Source organism: Puntigrus tetrazona, chromosome 9, assembly GCF_018831695.1.
Source record: "Puntigrus tetrazona isolate hp1 chromosome 9, ASM1883169v1, whole genome shotgun sequence".
Taxonomy (NCBI): domain Eukaryota; kingdom Metazoa; phylum Chordata; class Actinopteri; order Cypriniformes; family Cyprinidae; genus Puntigrus; species Puntigrus tetrazona.
In genome coordinates this window covers 12,073,848-12,096,334 of record NC_056707.1, presented here as the reverse complement: position 1 = coordinate 12,096,334, position 22,487 = coordinate 12,073,848, and the positions used below count along the sequence as shown (strand labels likewise).

Here is a 22,487-nt window from a genome sequence, read left to right as displayed (position 1 = left end):
CCTCTCTCTCCGCTAATTGCTACACATCGATATTGAGGCTTCTGTCCTTTCTCTCCGCTTTCTCTCACTATAGACATCTTTTCAGAAGCCAAAGAACAGTTGGTTGACTACATCCAGCACTGGGTTTCATGCCCAGTGGGGGCGAAGATTACCTCAAAGCGCTGTGCCAAGCAGATGTCGCCGCTTTCCATCGCTAAGCACGAGTTTTTCGGAGTAGCAATGTGAGTTTCCATCTGCCGTCTGTCACAGAAATATGTTCTCTAAACAAGAAAAAGGCAATTACAATGGTTTATTTATGTTCATTAGCAGAAGTTGTTGTTTATTATTTTTGCGAAAATTGAGACAAAAAACTGCCATTCGTGTTAGTTAATTACTACAGAATCTTATCGTGAACTGATTGTTTTGTTATATGGATGCAGAGAGCCTTTTTCATCATGTCACATTTTAATGTGAGAATTACTCTTTGAACGTGTGAGGTCTCCAAAGTCCAAACAGGCATAATTGAAAGGTTGCTTTCGATCCCAGAGGCCTGTCCTCTCTATCTGGGGGGTGTTTCACTGTCAGGAGGGCGTGCTGCATGTGTTTTGGAGAGATCTTGAAGCACCACCCTTGATGTGTTCAGCATCGCCCCAGATCAATATCTTCCCCAGTCACCTGTATTCACTCTTTGAAGAGTTTGTTTGGTCAATGCCTAAGGCCAACAGTACAGCACTGATCTGAAGCAGGACTCATTCTACTTGGGGAATTCACTCATCCTTGTTCTGTACACTAAAATGTATACATCCTATTAGATGACAGCATTGATGAATTTTTTCTGAGCTGTGATATCGATTGAATGGAAACATCCTTTTGCTTTACGAGGTGCAACGTTTTAGACTCCACGCTCCTCTGGGACTCTCTTACTACATCACGGCTGAGGTTGTTCTCGATTTCATTAGATCAAAGTCCAGTGGAGAGGAGGAATAAGGAGACTCCTCAGCTGTGTGTTTTACGTTTATGTCCTCAGGCTAAATGTGTGTGTGTGTTCAAACACTGATCAAACACTCCAAGGTGAAAGCTTTTCTTAATAATGCTTAACTACTAAAACATGTCTCGTTTAAATTGAGCTGAATAACGTTAATTAATGCCCAGGATTTTTCCTTAAATTTTGAACACAGTAATAGTTAGAGAACTATCTTTTTTATTTACAGAATTAAACCTCAAGTTAACACTTTAGATTAGGAAATATGTTCACTATTAACTATTTGTTTATTACAATGCATATTAGTAGCATATTGGCTGTTTATTGGTACTTCTTAAAGAGCACATATCTGATCCTAGACCACAAACCAGTCATGAGTGTCAATTTCTGAAAATTGAGATTTATACATCATCTGAAAGCTGAATATATAAGCTTTCCATTGATGTATAGTTTGTTAGGACATAACAATATTTGATACAGTTATTTGAAAATCTATAATCACATTTAAAGTTGTCCAAATTAAGTTCTACAAAAATTATGTTTTTAGTATATTTATTGTAGGAAATGTAAAAAATAATCCTGACCTATAATGGTGTGGTGTTTTTTTTTTTTTTTAGCTATTTCTACAAATTTAGCCATGCAATCTCCAGACTAGTTTTGTGGTCCAGGGTCACATATCAATGCCTTATTCTACCATGACCCTATTCTACAACAACTACCGTATTTACTATCAATTTAGCAGCAGTCGGTAGTTTATTGAGGGAAAACACTTAATATTGAATGTGTCATGTATCTACTAGCATTATGCAATGCCTTTTGTGTGTTTGTCTAACGATATTAGCTAGTTTATTGTATATCATAAATGCATGCAATTAAATTCCACAATTGCATTGTTGAAGAGCTTAAATTACAGCTTGATTTGAAATTGTGTATAATGAAAATAATTTATTAGATATATTACATTAAATAATTAAATGAATTGTTTTGTTTTAATTAATTGATTTGTTTTAATATAGGGGACAAAGGGTAAAGCCATAAAATCTTTACATAATACATTTGAAAAATATTATAAAATAACTGATGAAGACATGGTAAAAAAGTTTCTGAGACATTTTTGAATGTGGCCTTCATATATAAAAAAAAAGAAAAGTTAAAATCTGTTCCTTTTAATAAAACTCAGCCCCTGGGAGATAAAAGTGCCTGGAGTTGAAGAAACATCTACTTTCTAAATCAATTTTGCTACAAAGGACTGATGGCATGGAGAAAGAGGCCTCAAGACCTCAGAACTCGAATCACCTGCTCAAATGCTTTTTGCCAATCAGTCCTTGCTTCTCATTGGTCAACTTTGTACCACGCGAAGGACTTTTCTCCACCGTGTTCTGTCCTCGTTATTGTGGAAATTAGCCTAATCTGATTAATTGTCAGCAGATCGCCCATCCGTGCCCTCCAGAAAAACAGTAAGGCAGCCAAGCAGAATGATCGCCTAATTATATTTGAGATGAAAAAGCCTGATAAGCATTTGCACGCTCACACATTAACTGCATTGACATGGAACTGACCTTAATCAGTTTCATACGACGGGCTGTCATAGACTCAGCCGAGCGACTTTGATTTACTGTGTTCACTGTGAATTTGATCAGGGAAGGGGATGTTGACGTTGCAGAGTAGGTAATATTACACTAAACCTTCACTTTCTGGTGTTTGCTCAAGGACGGTGACTGTTGTGCTTTTGTTTTGCTTTTCCCTTCGTAGAGAAATTATAGGTGATGTTCTTTTTTTCCAACTGGATTATAATTTGTTGGAATAAAGAGATGTGAAAAAGTGGATGTTTTATTGGTTTTGAATAGAAAATGCATACGACTTTTTAGCATGCATCTGCTGGCTGCTAATTATTCGAATACAGGGTATCTTTTTTACGCTTTTGGATTGTACTAAAGGACACAAAGATTGTACTAAAAAACTAGAAAAGAATAAATATGCATGCTTTGTTTTCCTATGTCACAGATCTGAAGGGTTGGCATTTTATGAGTGACCATTAAATATGCAACAATACAAACCACTTCACTTCATTCTGAGACATTTCCCAGATCCACAGGATTGTTCGAGGAGATTTGTCCCATTGCTCAATCAGAATTTTGAAATTTCAGCCGTGGAATGGCAGAGGGCTAATCGGATATTAAAATATGCATGGTTTTAGCATGGGAAATGAGATGAGGATCTGATGGTGAAGGGAGAGATGGATAGACTCATTAAATATTAATACTCATTCTACAAAATATTTAAACAGCCGGTCATTTCCACTGCCAGCAATAGGGGTTCAAATGAGTTGAATCAGTTGGGAGCAAAGTTTGCCCTAGATTGAACTATTTGATGAACTAAAAGCATGAGATAGTGTGTAAAACTATGCCATAGTTATGAGGTAGCATTACGAGAGTTCATTAGGTATTTGAATCAGTAAAATGATTTGAAATGCTTTGATCTGCTGTGTGTAACAGATGATGTTGATCAAGGTGTAGTACAAGGTGCTGCTTCATCTGGCGGGTGGTAGGTTAGAAAATAACCTTCCTCGCCAATTATGATGGCTTTCCTCAGTAGTGGCAACTCTTTTGGTTTGTTGTCAGCTCCATAGCGCTGTCGTTTCAGAAATGACTAATTGGGGAAATGCATCCAAGTCATTTCGATACATTTGGTTAGTGCAGTGGTGACGCATGAACTGAATCCTAAATGACATAAATCTTCTCTTTCAGGTTAGAAGCGGTCCATTGTGGTTGTTACCCCCTGTGTCCGAAGGCTTTGGTCTATCCTGAAATATTCCCTGGTAAAAAAAAAATTCTTTAATTTTCATGATTTGCCTAGAACAATTTCATATGCAAAAGAAGATTTATTGTCACAGGCAAAGCTGCTATGTTCAACTTCTGTATATAATGACTTATTCATCTTAAAGCACAATCGATGAATTTGCCATAAACCATTCTGGCATTTGTATATAAATAAGTAAATATAACCACAGTTCAATAATGTACAGCATCACGCAGCATGGTGTCAGCTGAATTTTTAATGCTCAAAGTGCCTGCGATCTCATCTGCTCTTTGAGGTTTCTGACTTATCAAATATGTATTTTCCTCTTGTAGCAACATATCTGTATTCAACACCTGAACAGCTGTGTAAAAGACTACAAGACTTCTGCAAGCGTCCATAATTAGTCAGACACCATGTTACTCAGGTAAACAATGTTGATTTTGCTGGCAATCAAATCAACATTCATTGAATAAACATTAATCAACGATGCTAATACATAACTAGTAATCAAAATCTAAAAATGTAGTCTACGTTCTTTTTGTGCTATGGAGATGTACTACACACATGTTAAGCTGAGCTCATTTTATTCTATTGTAGAAGTAAAAATATCAATAAAAGCCATTAACTGGCAGGTCCTAAGTCTGATGCTACACACAAATATTCAACACTATAATAAAGCTAAAATTTTTATATTTTTTTTCACTAGAAAGGAAAATGCTTGCTAATTATTTTGCTGTTGAGGCCAGTGGCCATACATCCACTATATATTATTTATTTATTTATTTTATTGTTGTTTTTTGTTTTTTAATTTAACAAATATATTATTCAAAAATATTTATTCAAAAAAGAAAATATAAAACATGTTACATTAAATATAAAACTGCAATATGGATTATTGGCTTCAAAACATGCACAATGCAATAAATAATAATAATAATAATAATAATAATAATACATTTAAATGTTTGATTTTAAACTGCAAAGTTTGATTTAAAATTTCCATCCTGAAGCAAACCCATTTGAGAGCCACTGCTCAACTAATCATAAAACAATACAATTCTAATTCTGTCACTGGTCTCTGCTTTTTCCATCTCTTTCCCTTTAATCTCTGACTCTCTTTTTCCTAGGTGAACCTCCAAGCTTTCTCTTGGGACACTCTGGGGGACAGTTTCAGATCTCTCCTGGGAGCCGACAGTGACAGGATGTTAACAGAAGAGCACAGGTCATGACGTGACCCCCAAAAAATATGTTATGATTTAAACTCCAGTCTCATTCGAAAAAGAGAGTTTATGACCTGGAAAATCCTCTCTACCTCACTGCTATTATTTAAGAAAAACATGTATATGTGATTTTAATGTCTTCATGCCGGAAAAAAGCAACTTTATATTTGTGGTTAATGGGGGAAAAAGAACAAAGTAAAAATAAACAATCAAAAAACCTGAAACCGCTTTCGTGTTGCGCCTAGGCGGGCCCACCTCATATTTCGGTTCATATCCATTTTTATCCTTTGTGCCGGAGGACTCCAGCCTGGAATTCTGGAGTCTTCGGTTCCCACTCCGACAGAGCGGCAGCCAAGTTGCGGCTTGAAACGTTGTGGGCTCTCGCTCCACCTGAGGTTGCCAGGTTGTGACAAAGTCCCCCGAGGCTCAGTAAAGGTTGATGCAAGGCTTCCCCAGGACTGTGGTTGAATCTAAATATGGTTCTTTTATTTTCCTTGCGTCAGAGATCTGGCTGTACGTTGCAACCGGGAACCCGCTGCATAATTAAGGGGGCATGGTAACTAGCTATTTATATGTTTTTGCAAAATGTAAAATCTGGGCAAACTAACAATGGCCTGTCAGATTTTCCATAAAGATGTAAGTGTCTGCTTTCACATCACAGCAATGCCACAATCACACGCCCACTTCAGGCCTGCCAACATATGTGTTATTAAAAGAGGTCTGACTTTTATTGCAAGAGTTATTGAAGGATTCCTCCTTTATTATCAGACATTCTCTCAATAAAGCTGCGGACTTTCTGACGTTATTATTTCAGTTGCATCGATTATTCAGGTGCGCCGGACGGAGGATTCAAATTAAAGGCTCAAATGTAATCACTTCGCCGTCTCCTCGCACACATCCAAGATTAGTCTCATTACTCCTCATTAAATAGCAGTGCTTCATTTACAGCTCAGAGAAAATAGTCCTAATATCCTACCTCCATATGTAATGTAATTCATATTTTAGGGGTTCAGTGAGATACTATGATATTTAGCGCGAGTTATCAAAGCATTATCGCTATGATTTGCCTTTTTGTTCATCCTTGTGTGATTTAGAGCATGTATAAGGAGCATGTGGATGCGATTGACCTGTTTCCATCTTATCGGGCAATGTCAGATGAATTTGCCATCTACTCCGGGCCGACCTGAGGTCAGGACCTAATGACGCCATAAAGCCTATAACCTGCTGTTTCGCACAAAATGTCACCCCACATATTAAAAGTTAATAGCAACCTCTATAAAACTCAGTGCACATTAAACCATTTCATTGGCCTGTTGCTGTTTTCTCACTGATGGTGTTCTAGGGATATGAAGCTAATTTAATGCTGGCCGAATTCAATGGCAAAACATAGTGTCAAGACTTGTGCGGTCCTCTTTTTTTTTTTAGTCAGACTTAGTTCATGTTTGGTGTCCCATTGAGTAGCACAGAGCTTGGAAAGCTGCATTATATGACTACATTTGTAGATATTTTAATGTGAATTTGATCTGATACAACTTCAGGTATAAATGCTTGTCTGTTTATAGTCAGCTTTGAGTTTAACTGTGATATTCAGACCTTTACCAGATAATGGTATATCGATTATTGGATGCTTCAAAGTCAAGGTAAGATTACTTTCAGCAGTCTCTCTGCCATTTCTAAGTTCATTGGTGTAACCAGAACAGAATTTAGAGCAAATGAAACGGCACAGAATCATCGCAGCCTCCTCCGAAACCAGCACAAGGATTTAGGAAATGGAAAATGGAAATGGCACTTTAATGAGAACCTCAAGTTCTGACTTGAGCAAAATTTAGTGGTCACAGTACAGTTTGAGCATGGTTGTCACCAAATTAAGAAAGATTTATTCCACATGCATTAATAATACATTTATTTTAATATGTTTTTCTAATTACTGTTTAATAAAGGGAATAATCTTATTTATACATTTATTTATTTTCTGTAATCTTTTATCATTTTGATAAAAAAAATTATTCTTTTTTTTGTTATATAGTTGCTAGAATATATCAATATAAATCAAGAGCTATCAATATGCTATTATAACTATTATTATTATTATTAATTTTATTTTTAAATACTTTTTAAAGCAAGAGAAGTACTTGGGGTTTGTAAATAATTTTTTAGGAGTGGACTACATAAAAAGGTTTTTATCTTCTCTTTGCATGCTGCTTGATGCCAGTTTATTTATTTTTTTTTTTTTTTTTTTTTTCACACCAGCTCATGTTGTGGCACGCTGTCCAATTATACCATTACCAAGGGGGAAGTGTGTACTACTGTTTGTGGTCGTACAGTACGGTTGTGAGATTTTATCATTTATTTATGAACACAGGATGAGAAAGAGGCCCTGGCTTAACGAACAGGTAGAATATGTCTCATCCTTTCACTCCTGAGTTGATGTAAGATTGCCCTGATCCCTGATCTTAAAGGAAGACCGGAGGAACGGATAAGTGAGTGAGAGACATAGTTGTCCTCATGTGACTCAGTCATATGCTATCAATATGCTGCCATGTTCTGTTGGAGCCCAGGCTCTTTTTAATGGGGCCTGGTGGTTAGAACATGGCAGGCATCTCACAGGGACACTGTATTGTTATGCTTTCATTTACTTTTGGGCCCTTTCTTGCGTTTCTTTTTCTGTTTTTTGCGGACTTACAAAGACGCTCGTTTCCATGAAGCTCTGCCAAGAAGGATGGGAAAACAAAGTGTGGGGGTGGGGTGTGTGGAGTTTGTCGGGGTTCGGAAAAGCGCAGTGGTCTCCAGTTATTACATGAAATCATTAGACGTGGAACGTCTTGGCTTATGTAGAAAAAACATGAAGGCCGCAGTTTCATACGGCTTTGTGCGCCCCTCGCCCACCGACCGCATGGCGTCAATGGAGCTCTTCACACTGGTCACAATGGTTAGCAGACCCGATAATTTGTTGCTATTTGTTCCTAAACATAATGATGGCACATTTTTTATATATATATATATATATATATATATATATATACTGTATATGTGTGTGTTTATATGTATGGTAGTATGTTATTATGTGCATGTATAGAGTGTATAGAGACACCATTAAAAGTTTTGATCATGATTCTTTTTTTTTTTTTTTTTTTTATATAAATTTTATATTTATAGAAAATTTTATTTAGCTAGAATGCTTGAGCACCAAATCAGTATATTAGAATGATTTCTGAAGGACTATATATATATATATATATATATATATATATATATATATATATATATATATATATATATATATATATACTGTATATCCTTGAAATGTAGTGTATATATATTTTACATTTATATTGGCAAGGTCAAAGTCAGTGAAGCAAATAAACTGTAAAATACTGAAATAAATACTTTGGCCATTATTTTTTGTTTTTTTTTTCTTTTTAGATTCAGTCACTTCACACCACATTCCAAACACTCAAAATGCACCACACCTTTTCACAAGCCAATTTGATGGGAGACGTTAATTTTGCACATGTTAATGAGCTAAGCACCACCTGCAGTACGACGGCTTTCAAAGTGTGAGCTGTGTTGCACAAAGCCCAGTGTCATGTGACCATGGGCTCTAGCGCAGAATAAATCTGGGCGTTCGCTTCATGTACACGGCAAATATCTGCCAATATTCTCCCCTGGGTTACTTACCACTTCAGTCCATCCTCCCACACATTCTGATTTCTTCTTATTTGAAGCATTTAATGCAAGAATGAACTCTACAGCATGGCCTCTCTGGCTTGGCTCTGCTTGGGCAGCTGATGTTCAGTGCCTACTTTTGACCAGGACCCACATTCTGTGAAGTAAAACACTGAGGTGTATCTCCATCATGACATAAGTTCAGGCATTTTGATTTAAGTGCCATACAATGCGAACAAGCCTGTTTTTTTTTCTCTTCTTTTTCAAACACAACCACAGACAGAAACGTCTGGAACTGTGTTTTATTGGATATTATTATTGGATATTACAAAAATGTATGTACAAACTATCGAGACTTTTGTTATGCAAATGTCATTTAAAAGAGAATGTCTATCTCAGCAGTGCACATCACAATATGAATTTATAGTAAAGCTTTGTCTGCATTAGAATCATAATCATGGCTGTCTGCACTTTTTATTGTCGTGTAATACCTCTGGGCTGCATTTCCCTAATTCTTTTTTTTATTTCTGGATTTTCTTGTCTAGCATTAAAGCAAGTGAGCCTGTCTGGCATGTTAAAGTTTTTTTTAGGTGTCAAAACGTAATGACAAACTAAGCCACCACATTCAATACAGAACCCAAGCTTTCTGTAAACTTTTTGTGGTTGGAGAAAAAACGAGTACGTGTGTATCTTTTCAAAGGTTCTGCGATGAAGGTCTTGGTGGCCTGCCGAACTCGTTAAGGGCCCTGAGTGAAGCGCAGCTGTGCCAGAGAGGTCACTAAAAGCTGCATCTCATTTCACTGCGTTATTTTCAGTCGAGATTTAGAGAGACGCACAACCCATAAATCTGGTTTATGTCGCCTCCTGTTCCTCCAGTACCCCTTCATCATTACTGCTCGAGATGCCAAACTATGAGGGATCTGATGCAGGGAAAAAGCTACAAGGAGGGATGGCTCTTCCCGTAATTACAGACTCTCTCTTATCTCTGGGATGGAATTAAAAACACATTCCATGCAGACAGTCTCAGCACTGGCCTGCGGGAAGCAAATAAAAAGAGACTGCTGTTCGAGAATTGGAGAGGACTTTGGCAGTTTGATTACAAACCGATGTGATCACGCTGTACGTTATCTGACAATGCATTGAGTGACCGGGTTTATGAAGGAGAGCGGAAAACTCAGCGTAGTATGAAATTTGGCATATCATTTTTACTTTTTTCAAAAACAGAATAATTTTACAAAATTTGCTTAAAAATAAAAAAGAAATATAACAAATGTACATCTACCATTAATCAAATGCATCACAACACAATACAAAGCAAATACCTGTTGCAACAGACTGCAAGTATGTGCTGCCAGGAAATAATCACTAGTTTGCTATCTCGGGTTTCTGCCAAATAAAAGTTTGACTAAAAAAAAAAACTGCCAGAAATCACTTACAGCCAGTTTTTCTAACTAACATTATCTATCAGAAAATATCAGTGTACAAAACCCATTTACAAAAAACCCCACTCACAAAAGACCAAGACATCAATTTTGCCAATGATGTTTTGAGGTAGGATTCGATGTGAGGTTGTATTATACAAAAATATAATTATATGCCAGTTTATATATAAAATTCTAAATGTGGCTTTTTATTTTTATGTGAACCTTTTTTTTTTTTTTTTTCCAAGAAGCAAATATGAAAAAATCAGAAACAACAATTTTACATCATTGTAACATCCAGCCAGCACACACACAAACACACATTCTTTTTTTTTTCATTTTCAGTTTCTTATTTCCAGAATATTCTGGGCTGACTTTACATGCCCTCCGCTCCAAAGATCTCCACACATTCGATGAGAATGGACTCCACTATTTGATTCTGATACACCATATTGACTTCCATGTTCCCGGATTCAAACTCGGGCCACATGAGAGTCGGTCCAAACACAATGCTGATGCCCTGAGTCGACATCAAGTTTTTCTTTGATTTCATCAAGACTCTGTAAAACAGAAAAAAAACATCAGATCATTGATGCAATACAATAGCATACAGTTTGTAAGTCTTGTGAAGATCCCTAATGGAAGAACTGACTACAGCGCAAAAGTACGATCATTAAAGTGTGCACGTTTCCTGTCATAAAAACCTACTCAGATCGTCGTGACGGACCATCGGCAGGGTGTTTTTGAGGACTTGTGCCTGGTCTTTGGAGGCATCTAAACGCACTTTTAGCAGAATCTCTCTGAGCTGAGGTTTGGCTGTGGTGGAGAGACAATCAATACTGGGGTATTGGAAGACTCTTAGAAGGAGCCAGATTGGAGCCCTCTGGCTCTGTTATGGGTTGAGGCCTGGAAAGGGAGGGAGGGATTGTGGTGGAGGGCTTCCTTCCAAGTTGTCAACGGGATCCTGACTAAGAGGTGGGAAGCAGGCTTAACATTTAGAAGCACACTTTGTATGGTTTCACCGCGGCCCAGTTCTGAAAGGTACTGATTAGGAGTGTGTTGGGTTTACTGCACTCACGTATATTGTGCCGTAGTGTAACCGACGTCCTGTGCCATCTACGTTTATGGTCACATCTATCAAAATAATGGTCTACAATTATGCAATGCAGCTCAACAATCTATAATCCCCGCATTGTTGTCAAAATACTCACACACTCGGCTCTGAACGAGGTAACGTTGGCGGTACATGTGACATCCCTCCACATGTGGGTTATTGGGGCTTTGGGAAGCCATTTCAGTGGAGAAACACAACTTAAGAGGCAGGCCAAGCTCTCTCAATAATTCCCCATTAATGTGTATAATTAACCTCGGCCATTTCGTTTCCCCTGTACATCACAGCTAGACGCTTGTCCTGCCATGAGCATTTTAACCTAATTAGCGCACTATGATGTAAGGATCCCGGCTGCCATTGCTAATGGTCTGCTAATGATCTTAAGGAGAGAGACTTCATTTCCGAAGAGATTTTTCAAAACATTAAATATGAAGCTTTTTGTCGAACCTTTTAGTGTTTTTTGGTAATTATGCTACTGTGACACCACTATATACATGACCCCCACACCCCCCACCTTCACATTCATTTCTGCTATCAGTAATGCCAGATCGATTAAAATCATGATAGAAGCTTAATTACAGTCATTATCATTTTCAATTACGGTAGCAGCGCATAGGGGGAAGAAGTGCAATGTGAAGACACTCTCTGGAAGGCAAAAAAACTTTTTTTTGGCCGCATACACATCGTCATCAACAGAGAGCCATTTAAAAAGAAATTACAGTCGTATATTTATATATATACATATACATACATATATATATATATATATATATATATATATATATATATATACAAGTGATATAAACTCAACCTACAAACAATAAAATAAAAAATAAATATGCATTTTTTTACAACTATCCTGATAATAAACAAATGCATACAAGCACAAAAATGCATATATAACAAAAACTGTTAAATAATTGTGTGTCTGTGTGTGTGTGTGTGTGTGTGTGTATTATATAATATGATAACACTTTATATATTTATATTCTTTTATTTAAAATATATTTACATTCTTTTATTAAAATGTAAATGCAAATGTAAAGTTAAATGTAAATATTTTATTAAAATAATGTTATCAAAAGTGAGCACTTGAAACATATTTCCAGAAAATAAATACTAGAAAATAAATAATGCAGAACACACAAACAAATAAATAAAGGAGAAAATAAAATGTAAAAATTCAAAAATTTTTTTAAATCAAATGCTTGTTGTAAAATAATGTATACAATAAGGTATATATGATAACATTATCATATTATATAAACATATATCATTATCATTACAGTTAAAATAATGTTTGTCATCTTAAATACCTCAGACTTAGAGAAAGCATTTTTACACACCATGCCTAAATTAACACTTTAAGTAAAGAAATTTGTTAATTTGGAAAAGGGAAGGATGCAATCTGGTCCTCAGTATCTGGGTATTTATGGCAAAATGCGCTCATTAAACCATCAGCTGACTTGGAGCCCAGTGAAGAAGCTCTGGTGCCTGGGTAAGGGCCAGGCTGTGGGCAGCTTGACCGGAGGTGACTGCGTTACGCTTGGTTGAATCTGACAAATCATTGATATCCATTACATAAGCCGACGTGTACGGCTCAAGATGCCAATGGTTATTAATTAGCATCTCGTTTGCAAGCGGGGCATGACAGGAAATGGAGGATAGCGCACAATGCCGTCATTCCCCGCCTAGGAGGCCAGTGCTAATTGGGTCAGCCTAACTGGCTCCTGAAGAATCATGGGACGAATAATAAATTGAGGTGGGGTGGGGGTTACAGAATCGCTCCAAGCTTTAAACTGTGTCATTTTCGTGTTATAAGACGATGGCCTTGACTGAACCTATAAAAGAAAGGCTCGCTTTTATCAAAGGAGCTTTGATTTTCCACTTACACGATATTTGGATATTCTGCATTTGTTTATGTTTTTATTATTATTGTTTATTATTTCCTGTCTGCACCATAAAAGGTCATAAACTGCTGCGCATATACTTCGGCGGATATCAAAATTCGCACAACAGCAGTTTTCTTCCATCTAATTTGAGAGACACCAAACATAGATGAGAAGAAATGTTTTTTTCTTGGCTTTCCTGATCAGAGGTTTCTCCAGGTTTCTTTTCCAGCTCAAAGACGAACGGAACCTTGAATTACTAACAAAAAACAAAACCTGTGGCCTTTTAAATCACTTGTGGTGAACGGGAAATATGAGCGGTGGTGACAAAACCTCCCACAAAAAATGGCATAAATAGCACTACTGAGCAAGTGTACTGTTGAGAAAATCTGGTTGCCTTGACCACATCATCACAATGCGAGCACACAACTGGTTATTGAATCCAGGCTCCACGGACCAAAAGAAAAAAAATGAACATTGGTTCCATGCGGGCATAGAAAGCGCCCACAACAAAGAGCTTTTGACTTTCACCACTTTAGATGAGCCAAGTCAGCGCAAAATATAACCTACAAAGGCATGACAGCAGGAGTTCAGAGAGCTGCTTCGGTTAGGCATACCTGTGTAACAAGAGAAAGACAGGAAGCGTTCGAGCGGAAACCGACGTTTGAGCAGGTATGGATACTTTGAGTGCGAAAGATGCAACCAAACAAGAAAATGATGCATGCATCGTTATGAATACTATCTTATGCGTTGTACCATAAGCTGCAAAGCATCTAACTTTGTTCTTTCTTCGTGTCATTTGTGGACTGCAGAATGACTATACATTTGTCTTAGAAGACAAATACAACACACACTCTAACCTAATTCACTGTGACCGCACATTCCTTGCCTTTATTCATGGGAAAGTCATCCTGATATTTAGAGAGGGAAAGCAGTAGACAGAAACAAGTATGACTTAAGTGAGAATATAAAATAAACAGAACCACATCACTTGGCCGGGGTGTGGTGCCCACAAAGCAAACTGAGCTTTGGATCCGAAGCTCTCTCTCTCTCTTCCCATTTATTGCTCTAATAGTGAGAGAAAGGAGCAGCAGCAACGTCGCTGTGGAGAAGGAACAGACTTGGTGGCACTACAGGGATTTTCAGTGTCACCACAAGTTCCACTGTAACAGCTTTTTGGTAAGCAGAATAAAAGCTGAATGGGTTTTCTAATGCCACCATTCAGTGAATTTATGACAATGCTTTGCCCTTGTGTCTGTGTGTAGATTTGACTACAGATTGGGAAAATGCTGCCAGTGATTCCCAACTACTTTGGTACTTAAGCAGGTTTGAGCGGCAGTTTGCGTAGATTTCACAATGACAGGGAAATATATGTGCACATGTGTCGTCTGTCAAAATATAACAGGGAAATGCATCTAATAAACACAAATCAACTCAAATTAGTTTTTTTATTTATCTTGTGAACACGCTAAAACACAAACCTGCTGTCTCTTGTCCTACAGTATCGATAATGAGATTTACAAATACTAAATACAATACTTAACTTAACAACTTTTTTAGCTTATTTATTATCTAGTATCACTTATTATTACTGTTTTTATTTATTATAATGTATTTATTTGCTTAACTCCAAGCACCGTGTCTTCTAATAATAGGCTATTTAAATTATTATTTGTATGCAATTATTATTTGTATATATTATTTTATTTTAAAGTGTTATTCTGATTTTGTATTATATTATGTAGTATAATATAGTATAGTATAGTATAGCAAAGTATAGTCTATTATTTAAAATGTAACACATGTTATTATTATTATTATATTATTATTATATACTAAAACATCAAACTTAAATGTTAAACAGTATGCTAAATAATATTATATAATGTAATATAATATAATATTAACTGTCAGTAATTACATAATAATAATAAACAATATAACAATACAGTATATGCTTTAAATACTACTTTGAATAATCTATTAATTGATGGAGTTGTGGAAGTAAATAGTATTGCATTAATATTGTATTTAATGTTTGTAAATCTCATGATGGATACTGTAGGACAGGAGGCAGCAGGTTTGTGTTCTAGCATGTTCACCAGATAAATAAAAAACTTGTCAAGCTTTATCATGGAATGCAGACCTAGTTTTCTTTTGCACATCAGACTCTCAGAATATCGTGTTCCTGTCTAGAAATCGACTGTTCAATGAGTGTCTCTCTCTCAGTCACACATTAGTGTTTTCTGATTGGGAGACCTGGCATGGGCAACCCAACAGACTTTAGCACTAGTGCCAAAGGGCATGTTCCATTGGGGGAAGGGAGGAGGGGGTGCTCATCAATCTGAGATGAGTCCTGTGGCCCTCCTGTGCAGGGTGGTAAATGTGCAGAAGGGTAAAGTGGGATAGAACACCCTCCTGGGAGATGGAGACTAGCCATATGGCCTTCTGGCTGTGCCAGTAACGCTATCATGGACAAGGACTTGAGCGTTGACACACGGAAACACGCACACACATACACACATTATGGTTCATATTGAGTCCTCTGTTCATGTTGCATCCTGTTTATTGAGGACTTTTGTGTGAAAGGTTTTCGGAATCTTTGATCTGCTAACATTAGAAAAATGCATTACAAACTTTCCATTTGTAACAAAAAAGAAAAAAGGATGTTTCCACTAGAGTCTAGTCTGGTTTTGTACTGTCATGGTCAGCTAGCAGTGCAGAGCAGTGTGATAGGTTACTTGGATCTCAAATGGATAGTTCTCCCAAAAATGAAAATGCTGTCATTATTTCCATCCCATCGTAATGCCAATCCAGTCCTATATGTTTTTTGTACATAAACTTAAGTTTTTCCTTCAATATAGCTCAAAAATGCCAAAATCGGGACTTGAAAAGGATAAAGTATTAAACAGACAATGTCTGACCATCATTTTGAGCTATATGCAGTTAAACGAAAGGCTAGAAAGCCTTGTTTGGTTGGCAAAATCATAATTAGCAAGATAGTCAAGTAAACGTCAGTTCTGTTTAGTTTCACAATGTAGAGCGATAGAAATAAAAAAGTAAACTTCTAATGAGTGCTCATATGATGAGACATGTTTTCGAACACATGGTCTTTTCATTGATCATTAGTGAACAGAGTGCAAGGTTTTTGGACCACAGGCGTTTGTGAAAAAACCTCTGAAGTTGACAGATACCAATGAAGCTCAGATAACTAAAATGGACACTGATAAAAAATACAACTTAAATAGCAAAATGATTAATTTATTATGTAAAATTTCCTACTTCCAAAAATAATATAATCAGTGTAGGCGTTATCCTCCCACCACCCACCTAAATGATTTAGGAGCGCCCAAAATATTCTGTGCGGGACCCGGTATTTGTTTTCCGCCCATGGTTGTGTGCATGGATGGAGACTTACCTCCTCAGGTGATGGAAGAGCAGTTTCATGGTGTTGTGGTTGGGTTTGGGAGTTGATGGATCAGTTTCTTTAAGGCTTGAACCTTCTGTGTGGGCTCCTTAATTTCTGTTGGCAGGGAAGAGATGATGAAATGTTTTGATTTGGGTATTGCTCTTCATTTGAACCTCTAGGTTCAGAGAGAAGCTAATGTCTTTTCCATCACTTTTTCATTAACATAGCTCATCTAACATCAAAATTTTCCCCAATACTGGACCATTACCCTTTCTCTATTAATTATAGAGACATGCTCGAGAAGGCCACATGCAGAATATGTCCCATTCCAAACGGCTGACTTATCAAAACGCCAATATGTAATCGAAAAGATTACTCCATTTATCTGATATTTCCATCCTACTTTTGATATCATTTAGTTCTTAATTATGCTACTTTTAATTTCCTTTAAAACTTATGTACAACTTAATCCCTTTTAAGCTGGCAAAATTAGCAGCATTTAGTCTGTGCTTATGCAGCTGTGTTATGCAGCAATAACCTTTATGCAGTTATGCAAACACATTTAGTACAATTGCATGGTTATCTGACACCATTACATTTCTAGGCAAAATCATTTTGATTCTGTGCAATCACTTCATGAAGCATCTCACTTTTAAATGGATGCAATTAAAGATGTTGTAGAAAAATAACCCAGTCTGCCTGTAAAATCAAAGCATAAACACCGCTAAACTTTTTCAGTCTGGCTTTCAGTTTTGCTACATGAAAGCACATGCGATTGCTGCTAATGGTCCGTAATAGTCCACGCCCATTAAAAGCTGTTATGTTGTAACACAAGCTGTAACCGTGACCTCTTGACCCTGCTGCTCTTTACATGTCAGATGGCTGATGACCTCATGGCAAACTCCTGAGAGGCACCAACCTGTGCGCTGACTGTTCTACATCAGCGTCACCACCTGACCTTTGACACTTCGAAGTTCCCTGAACCCATTATGATGGATATAGCAATACAGCTGATTGTATTATTTCGAACACTGTTAGTGTAAAGAAGCTTGTATGGTAAACTAAGTAAAAGGATAATTTATTGTTGATAAGGCTTTAATTTGGAAGATTAGAGGGCATTTTAATAATTTAATCAATGCTTTTGATCAATATCATTATGGAACCTGAGCAGATGTTGAAATGGAGCTTTCACGGGGCCACCTGTGTGCACTCCAGACTCCCTCGACTCAAATTTCACCGTAACGGATTTGTTTAAAAGAGTATTAACAGCCCTTCAAGATTATACAGCCACGAGTTCCTGCCAAATATACGCTACCATTCAAAAGTTTGTAGTCGATAAGATTTTTTTGATGGCTTTGAAAGTCTTTTATGCATGCCTAGACTACATACGTATATTTGCTTAAAATACATTACAATCAGATTAAGATTTATATAATAATTTTAAAATATGTTTGCACATTTCTTAATGTGATGTCAAAGCTAAATTTTCAGCAGTGTCACAGGATCCTGCAGAAATCATTTTAATACGCTGATTTGGTGCTCAAGGAGTTTTTTCTCGGTGTGTGTGTGTGTGTGTGTGTGTGTGTGTGTGTGTGTGTGTATATATATATATATATATATATATATATATATATATATATATATATATATATATATATATATATAAACCGGACTCACTACAGTAAACCGGACTACACTACAGTACTGATTGCTTTGTATATACATCAAGCAGACCAAACAATTGTTTTTGTGATAAATTTCGTTTGACAAATCCTTTTAATACTTTATTTAATACCTATATAATGCTTACAAATTCATAGTTTCATATCACAGTTCCATTAAAATTCTCACTTATACAGGAATCTGTTGACATTCACAATTTTATATGGGAGAGAAATTTTGAGATGCTGTTCAAAGACCTTTCATAGCATGCAATGGATTATAGGTGGCCAAAAGGTAAAAAAATTCCAATAAAATAAATAACGCTTAATATTACTGTAATGATTTACAATCATTATGAAACAAATTTGCAACACTGTAAATCAATTTATATCAATTTACACATTCTGAACAGAGCAAAATCTCATCTGTCTTCCTCCTTCCTCTAAGAAAACATCACTGGTTATTCCTACTGTGGCTGGCTAACAGCTACACCATGCTATTCATGGGATGTGCCATGGAAGGAGCTGGCAGTAGTTATGCCCCAGTCTACTGTACTGCCCAGGATGCCCCTGGGCACTAATGGAGCAGATGTCTCCGTGTATACACCGCGCTGGCACAGGCTCTGCGAGCAGATGCCCTGTCAGATGCCAGGTCTGTCAATTGAGCACAGACAGAGACCATGTTCTAGGACAGAGAGCGAATCTCTGACCCGCTCCTCTAGGTACCTCTAGCAGAGGGACAATGTTTTGTGCTTTTTAATGGAGTTAACTATAAACATTAGGGCTTACAACTGTGCATACGATAACCTAAACCACTCAAAATAGAATGTTATCATCAATTTTAATGCCAAGGTCACATAATTAGCTTAAACAATGTGTGTTACTTAACTAGAGTTCCTCACTACAGTTTTTTTATCAACATTTTGTCATTTACGTTATTTAAGTAATATCTTTTTTTATGAGTTTCTCTTCAAGCATTATCTCAGTGGAGGCCGTTAGCTTTCTTTTGGCTTTGACACTGCATGGCAGTCGGCCTGTAAAATATTTAATCTAGTCATTATTGCTGGCATTATTGCTGTCATTAATTACTTTGCCTTTGGTGGCTAGCATATTGGAGATGGTCCCTTGTCCTGTATTTTGGACAGATGGTGGGGACAGTGTCATTAATATAAAACTCGTTCAAAATGCCTATACCCTAAATCAGCATGAATTCACTATGGTAAGCATCGGTCTTACGGTACTCTGATCAAAGGGGATTGCTCTTAAAATAAAGGGAATGTTTTGACAAAGACGAAGAGGGGCAAAATACATAATGCATTTTAATTTTATTTTGGTAAAACATAGGAATGCAAACCTCTGTTTAAAAATTATAATATGATATTTTTTATTTATACACTTGCCTTTTTTCTATGTTTATATCTATTTTGATAATGCAAATTTATAAAAAAAAACACAAAAGGTGCATCCATTTTATTTAAATAACATATTACAATCTGTATTTTTTTCATACATTTGTCAATCATTATTACAATACAGAACTAAAACTATTAATTAATACTTATTTATATTTAGGCTAAATACTTTTTGGAAGGCACCAATTTAGAAGACGAGAGTGTAATATTTTAAAAACAATACATTCTGTTTTTTTCACTGTAATTTTAGGCATCATCGTTAATTTTTCTGTGGTAAAATGACAATGTCACTTACTGACATTACAGTTCAGATGAAACATTTTTATGTACCCAGGGCTGCAAAAATGCAGCAGAGCCACTGCTACAGTGCACACTCTATAAATCAAACACAGAGAGCGAATCATTGTTTTCTGAAAAGAGCTGATGTACAGTAAAGAATAGATGCACTTTTGGTTACAAAAATCTGTGAATATAATCCAATTACAAACAATGAGACCATCTTTACTGCAGTACAGCTTTGCTTCTCAGGATAAGCCCATCTGCGAGCTTTGTCTGCGGGCTTCTTTAAGCCCCGTCAAGGCAAATATTAGCACACTGCAAATAGTCCTGCAGGTTATGATTAAGATTTTAAATGTATCCCAATTGAATACTTTGCTTTATGAATAACAAAGTCTTAGAGGATCGGCGCTGTAATTTATTAAACATGAAAAACTTCTTGATGAAATATAGAGACTGGGAAGAGATTTATGCATTTGAAAATATTTCTGCATGCTAGCTTTGCATGGCAATGAGGCCACGTTGCACAAATGAGGAAAGCTGCATAGAATGTAAAGGCTTGTGATTCACAGACTGAAGTTTGAACTGTCAGCTGAAAGAGCATAACATCAGAACAGACAAACAATTATGTTATGACAGATGTACTGTTTGACGCAGATCTGATTGGCATTATTTCAGCACACTTTACAATACAATTGTGGCACTGTGCTTTCTCACAGAAAAAAGTCGAGCTGGAAATCTTACAACCTCGCTCTTTAAAATACGCAATCGGTCATCTTCAAATGTGATATAACGATACAGTCCATCTGAATGAACTTTCCAGATTACTACACAAACGCTGAATTGTGTGTGTGGGCCCGGAGAACAAAGCCTCCATTTGTCAACAAGTATGTCTTCGCTTTGTACAACAAGGCGAGCTTGTCTATTGGACAGGTGGCAGGACAATGTCGCTAAGATACCAGGCAATATGAATAATAGATTTAGTCCATCGTGAGCCAAGAGCTGGTGCCTGCCACATCCACAACAGGCACCGAGTGAAAGAATGGAAAATTAGGCCAACTGTTCACCTGAGGACCCTGGGAAGCCCAAATGTTGGTTTGCGGGAGCGGGTGCGTACATTTTAAATAAACATACAGATTGCAAGCGAGAAGACGAAATGTGCTCTGAGCATCTCACACAGATCGTGAGCGAAGGGGCCGTTTAAATGCTGGGCGAAGTCTTAAGCCTTCAAGATTGCATATTAATAATTTGCCAGAACTTCCAGTAAGCTTAAATTACTTCGAGTTCCACAAGATTTCCAGAAGCAGCGTGCGATTGGGCAGCTGTCCTAATTGAATGGATCCTTGTCCAAAGTACCGTTCCAGAGACCTTTAGTTAATACCACCCATTTAAAGGGCAGCCATGGTTAGAGGAGCTGTCCTCTTTTGACAGTGATGGACCAATACAGAAGACCTGAGCCACTCAAGTATCAGCTGGATTCACTGAAATTGCTTGTCAGTGGTCTAGTGAGATCAATGAAACAGGATGTTGGGCAGTTTCCGTAAATGAAATGTAAGACGAGCTGCAAGGTTTATTAAACCATGCCAATGTTACAGAGGGGGAGGAGCTTAGTAACCTACATACTACAAAAGTCTACAGTGCAAACAATCCTGTCCTACAGAACATTAGAGATGGCTTATTCCTGTCCTGCCATGTGTATAAGTTAATATAATATAAATGACTTACGCAGAGTTCCACACTTTCATAAACACCAGATTCAAGGACTTTCAAGGATTTTTTCAAGCACCATTCATTTTATATCAAGCATCTATCTAATTCACATTCGAGCATAAAGCTTCATGAAAAACCTCTTACAGTACTTAACATTTCACTTAAACATAACATTTACATTAAAAATGTCAGAGTAATGAGGTTTTGAATGTGTAGGTTCCATAAATTTAGACCATTTTGAGCAGTCTAGTTTTAAGGAATTTAATTAAGTCCATTTAAAGCCACTGCACATTTCTTTTTAGTACCACAGTTAAAAAGTTCAGGAGCACCTTCTGATCAATAATCAGAAATTCTGATCAAATATGAGATGATAATCGACTCTTTAAAGTAATTTAAAGTCAATTTGTTTTTTACCTTTGTAATGACATGTTTATAAGCTATTTATAAAAGTTATAATAAAAACACAGAAAAACAAAGAAGTTATCAGTAAAATTTTAAAATATTTTTTCACAAAAATGGAGCAAAATCAAAGTCACTTAATGTTAGTTTCTTGTTTAATGATCACATTTGCACATTCACTTAATAATCACTGAAACTGTCCCTCTTATTAAGTTATTATAGTCAATGAAGCTGCAAAAACAAGTTGTAAGTACGTTAAAGCTCCCCTCAGCGCAAACGCAAATATGTTGATCGGATCTGTTGCACTGGTGTTCTGAAATATTTTTCATACCAGCACGTCATAGTTTTCAGTCGCAAATGCACTGCAGGTTCACGCAGGGTTGCCAGGTTTTATAAGCAAAATCCACCCAAATGCTATTCAAAACTAGCCCAAATGAAAGCTTTTCAGTGGTGTTCTCGGTACAATATAAATTGCGTTGGGTGGGGTAAAATACATGTTTTCCGACGGAAAAGTGGCTAACATTATTGGGTTCGCTTCAGCCCGTGGACATGA

At 36.8% G+C, this 22,487-nt stretch overlaps 2 protein-coding genes across 2 annotated transcripts in view; one reads left to right on the top strand and one right to left on the bottom strand.

The window, feature by feature from the left end:
- The window catches only part of gtdc1 (glycosyltransferase-like domain containing 1), a 103,831-nt gene extending 98,627 nt beyond the window's left edge, over positions 1 to 5,204 (top strand). Inside the window, exons 8-10 of the mRNA XM_043248386.1 lie at positions 3,709 to 3,779; positions 4,093 to 4,184; positions 4,888 to 5,204. Coding sequence (XP_043104321.1) covers positions 3,709 to 3,779; positions 4,093 to 4,160 — 139 coding nt within the window. The 3' untranslated portion in view covers positions 4,161 to 4,184; positions 4,888 to 5,204. The remainder of the gene's footprint in view (positions 1 to 3,708; positions 3,780 to 4,092; positions 4,185 to 4,887) is intronic.
- A 4,622-nt stretch (positions 5,205 to 9,826) lies between these two features.
- The window catches only part of arhgap15 (Rho GTPase activating protein 15), a 40,035-nt gene continuing 27,374 nt past the window's right edge, over positions 9,827 to 22,487 (bottom strand). The window contains 3 exon segments of the mRNA XM_043249531.1: positions 9,827 to 10,627; positions 16,486 to 16,537; positions 16,540 to 16,590. Coding sequence (XP_043105466.1) covers positions 10,444 to 10,627; positions 16,486 to 16,537; positions 16,540 to 16,590 — 287 coding nt within the window. The 3' untranslated portion in view covers positions 9,827 to 10,443.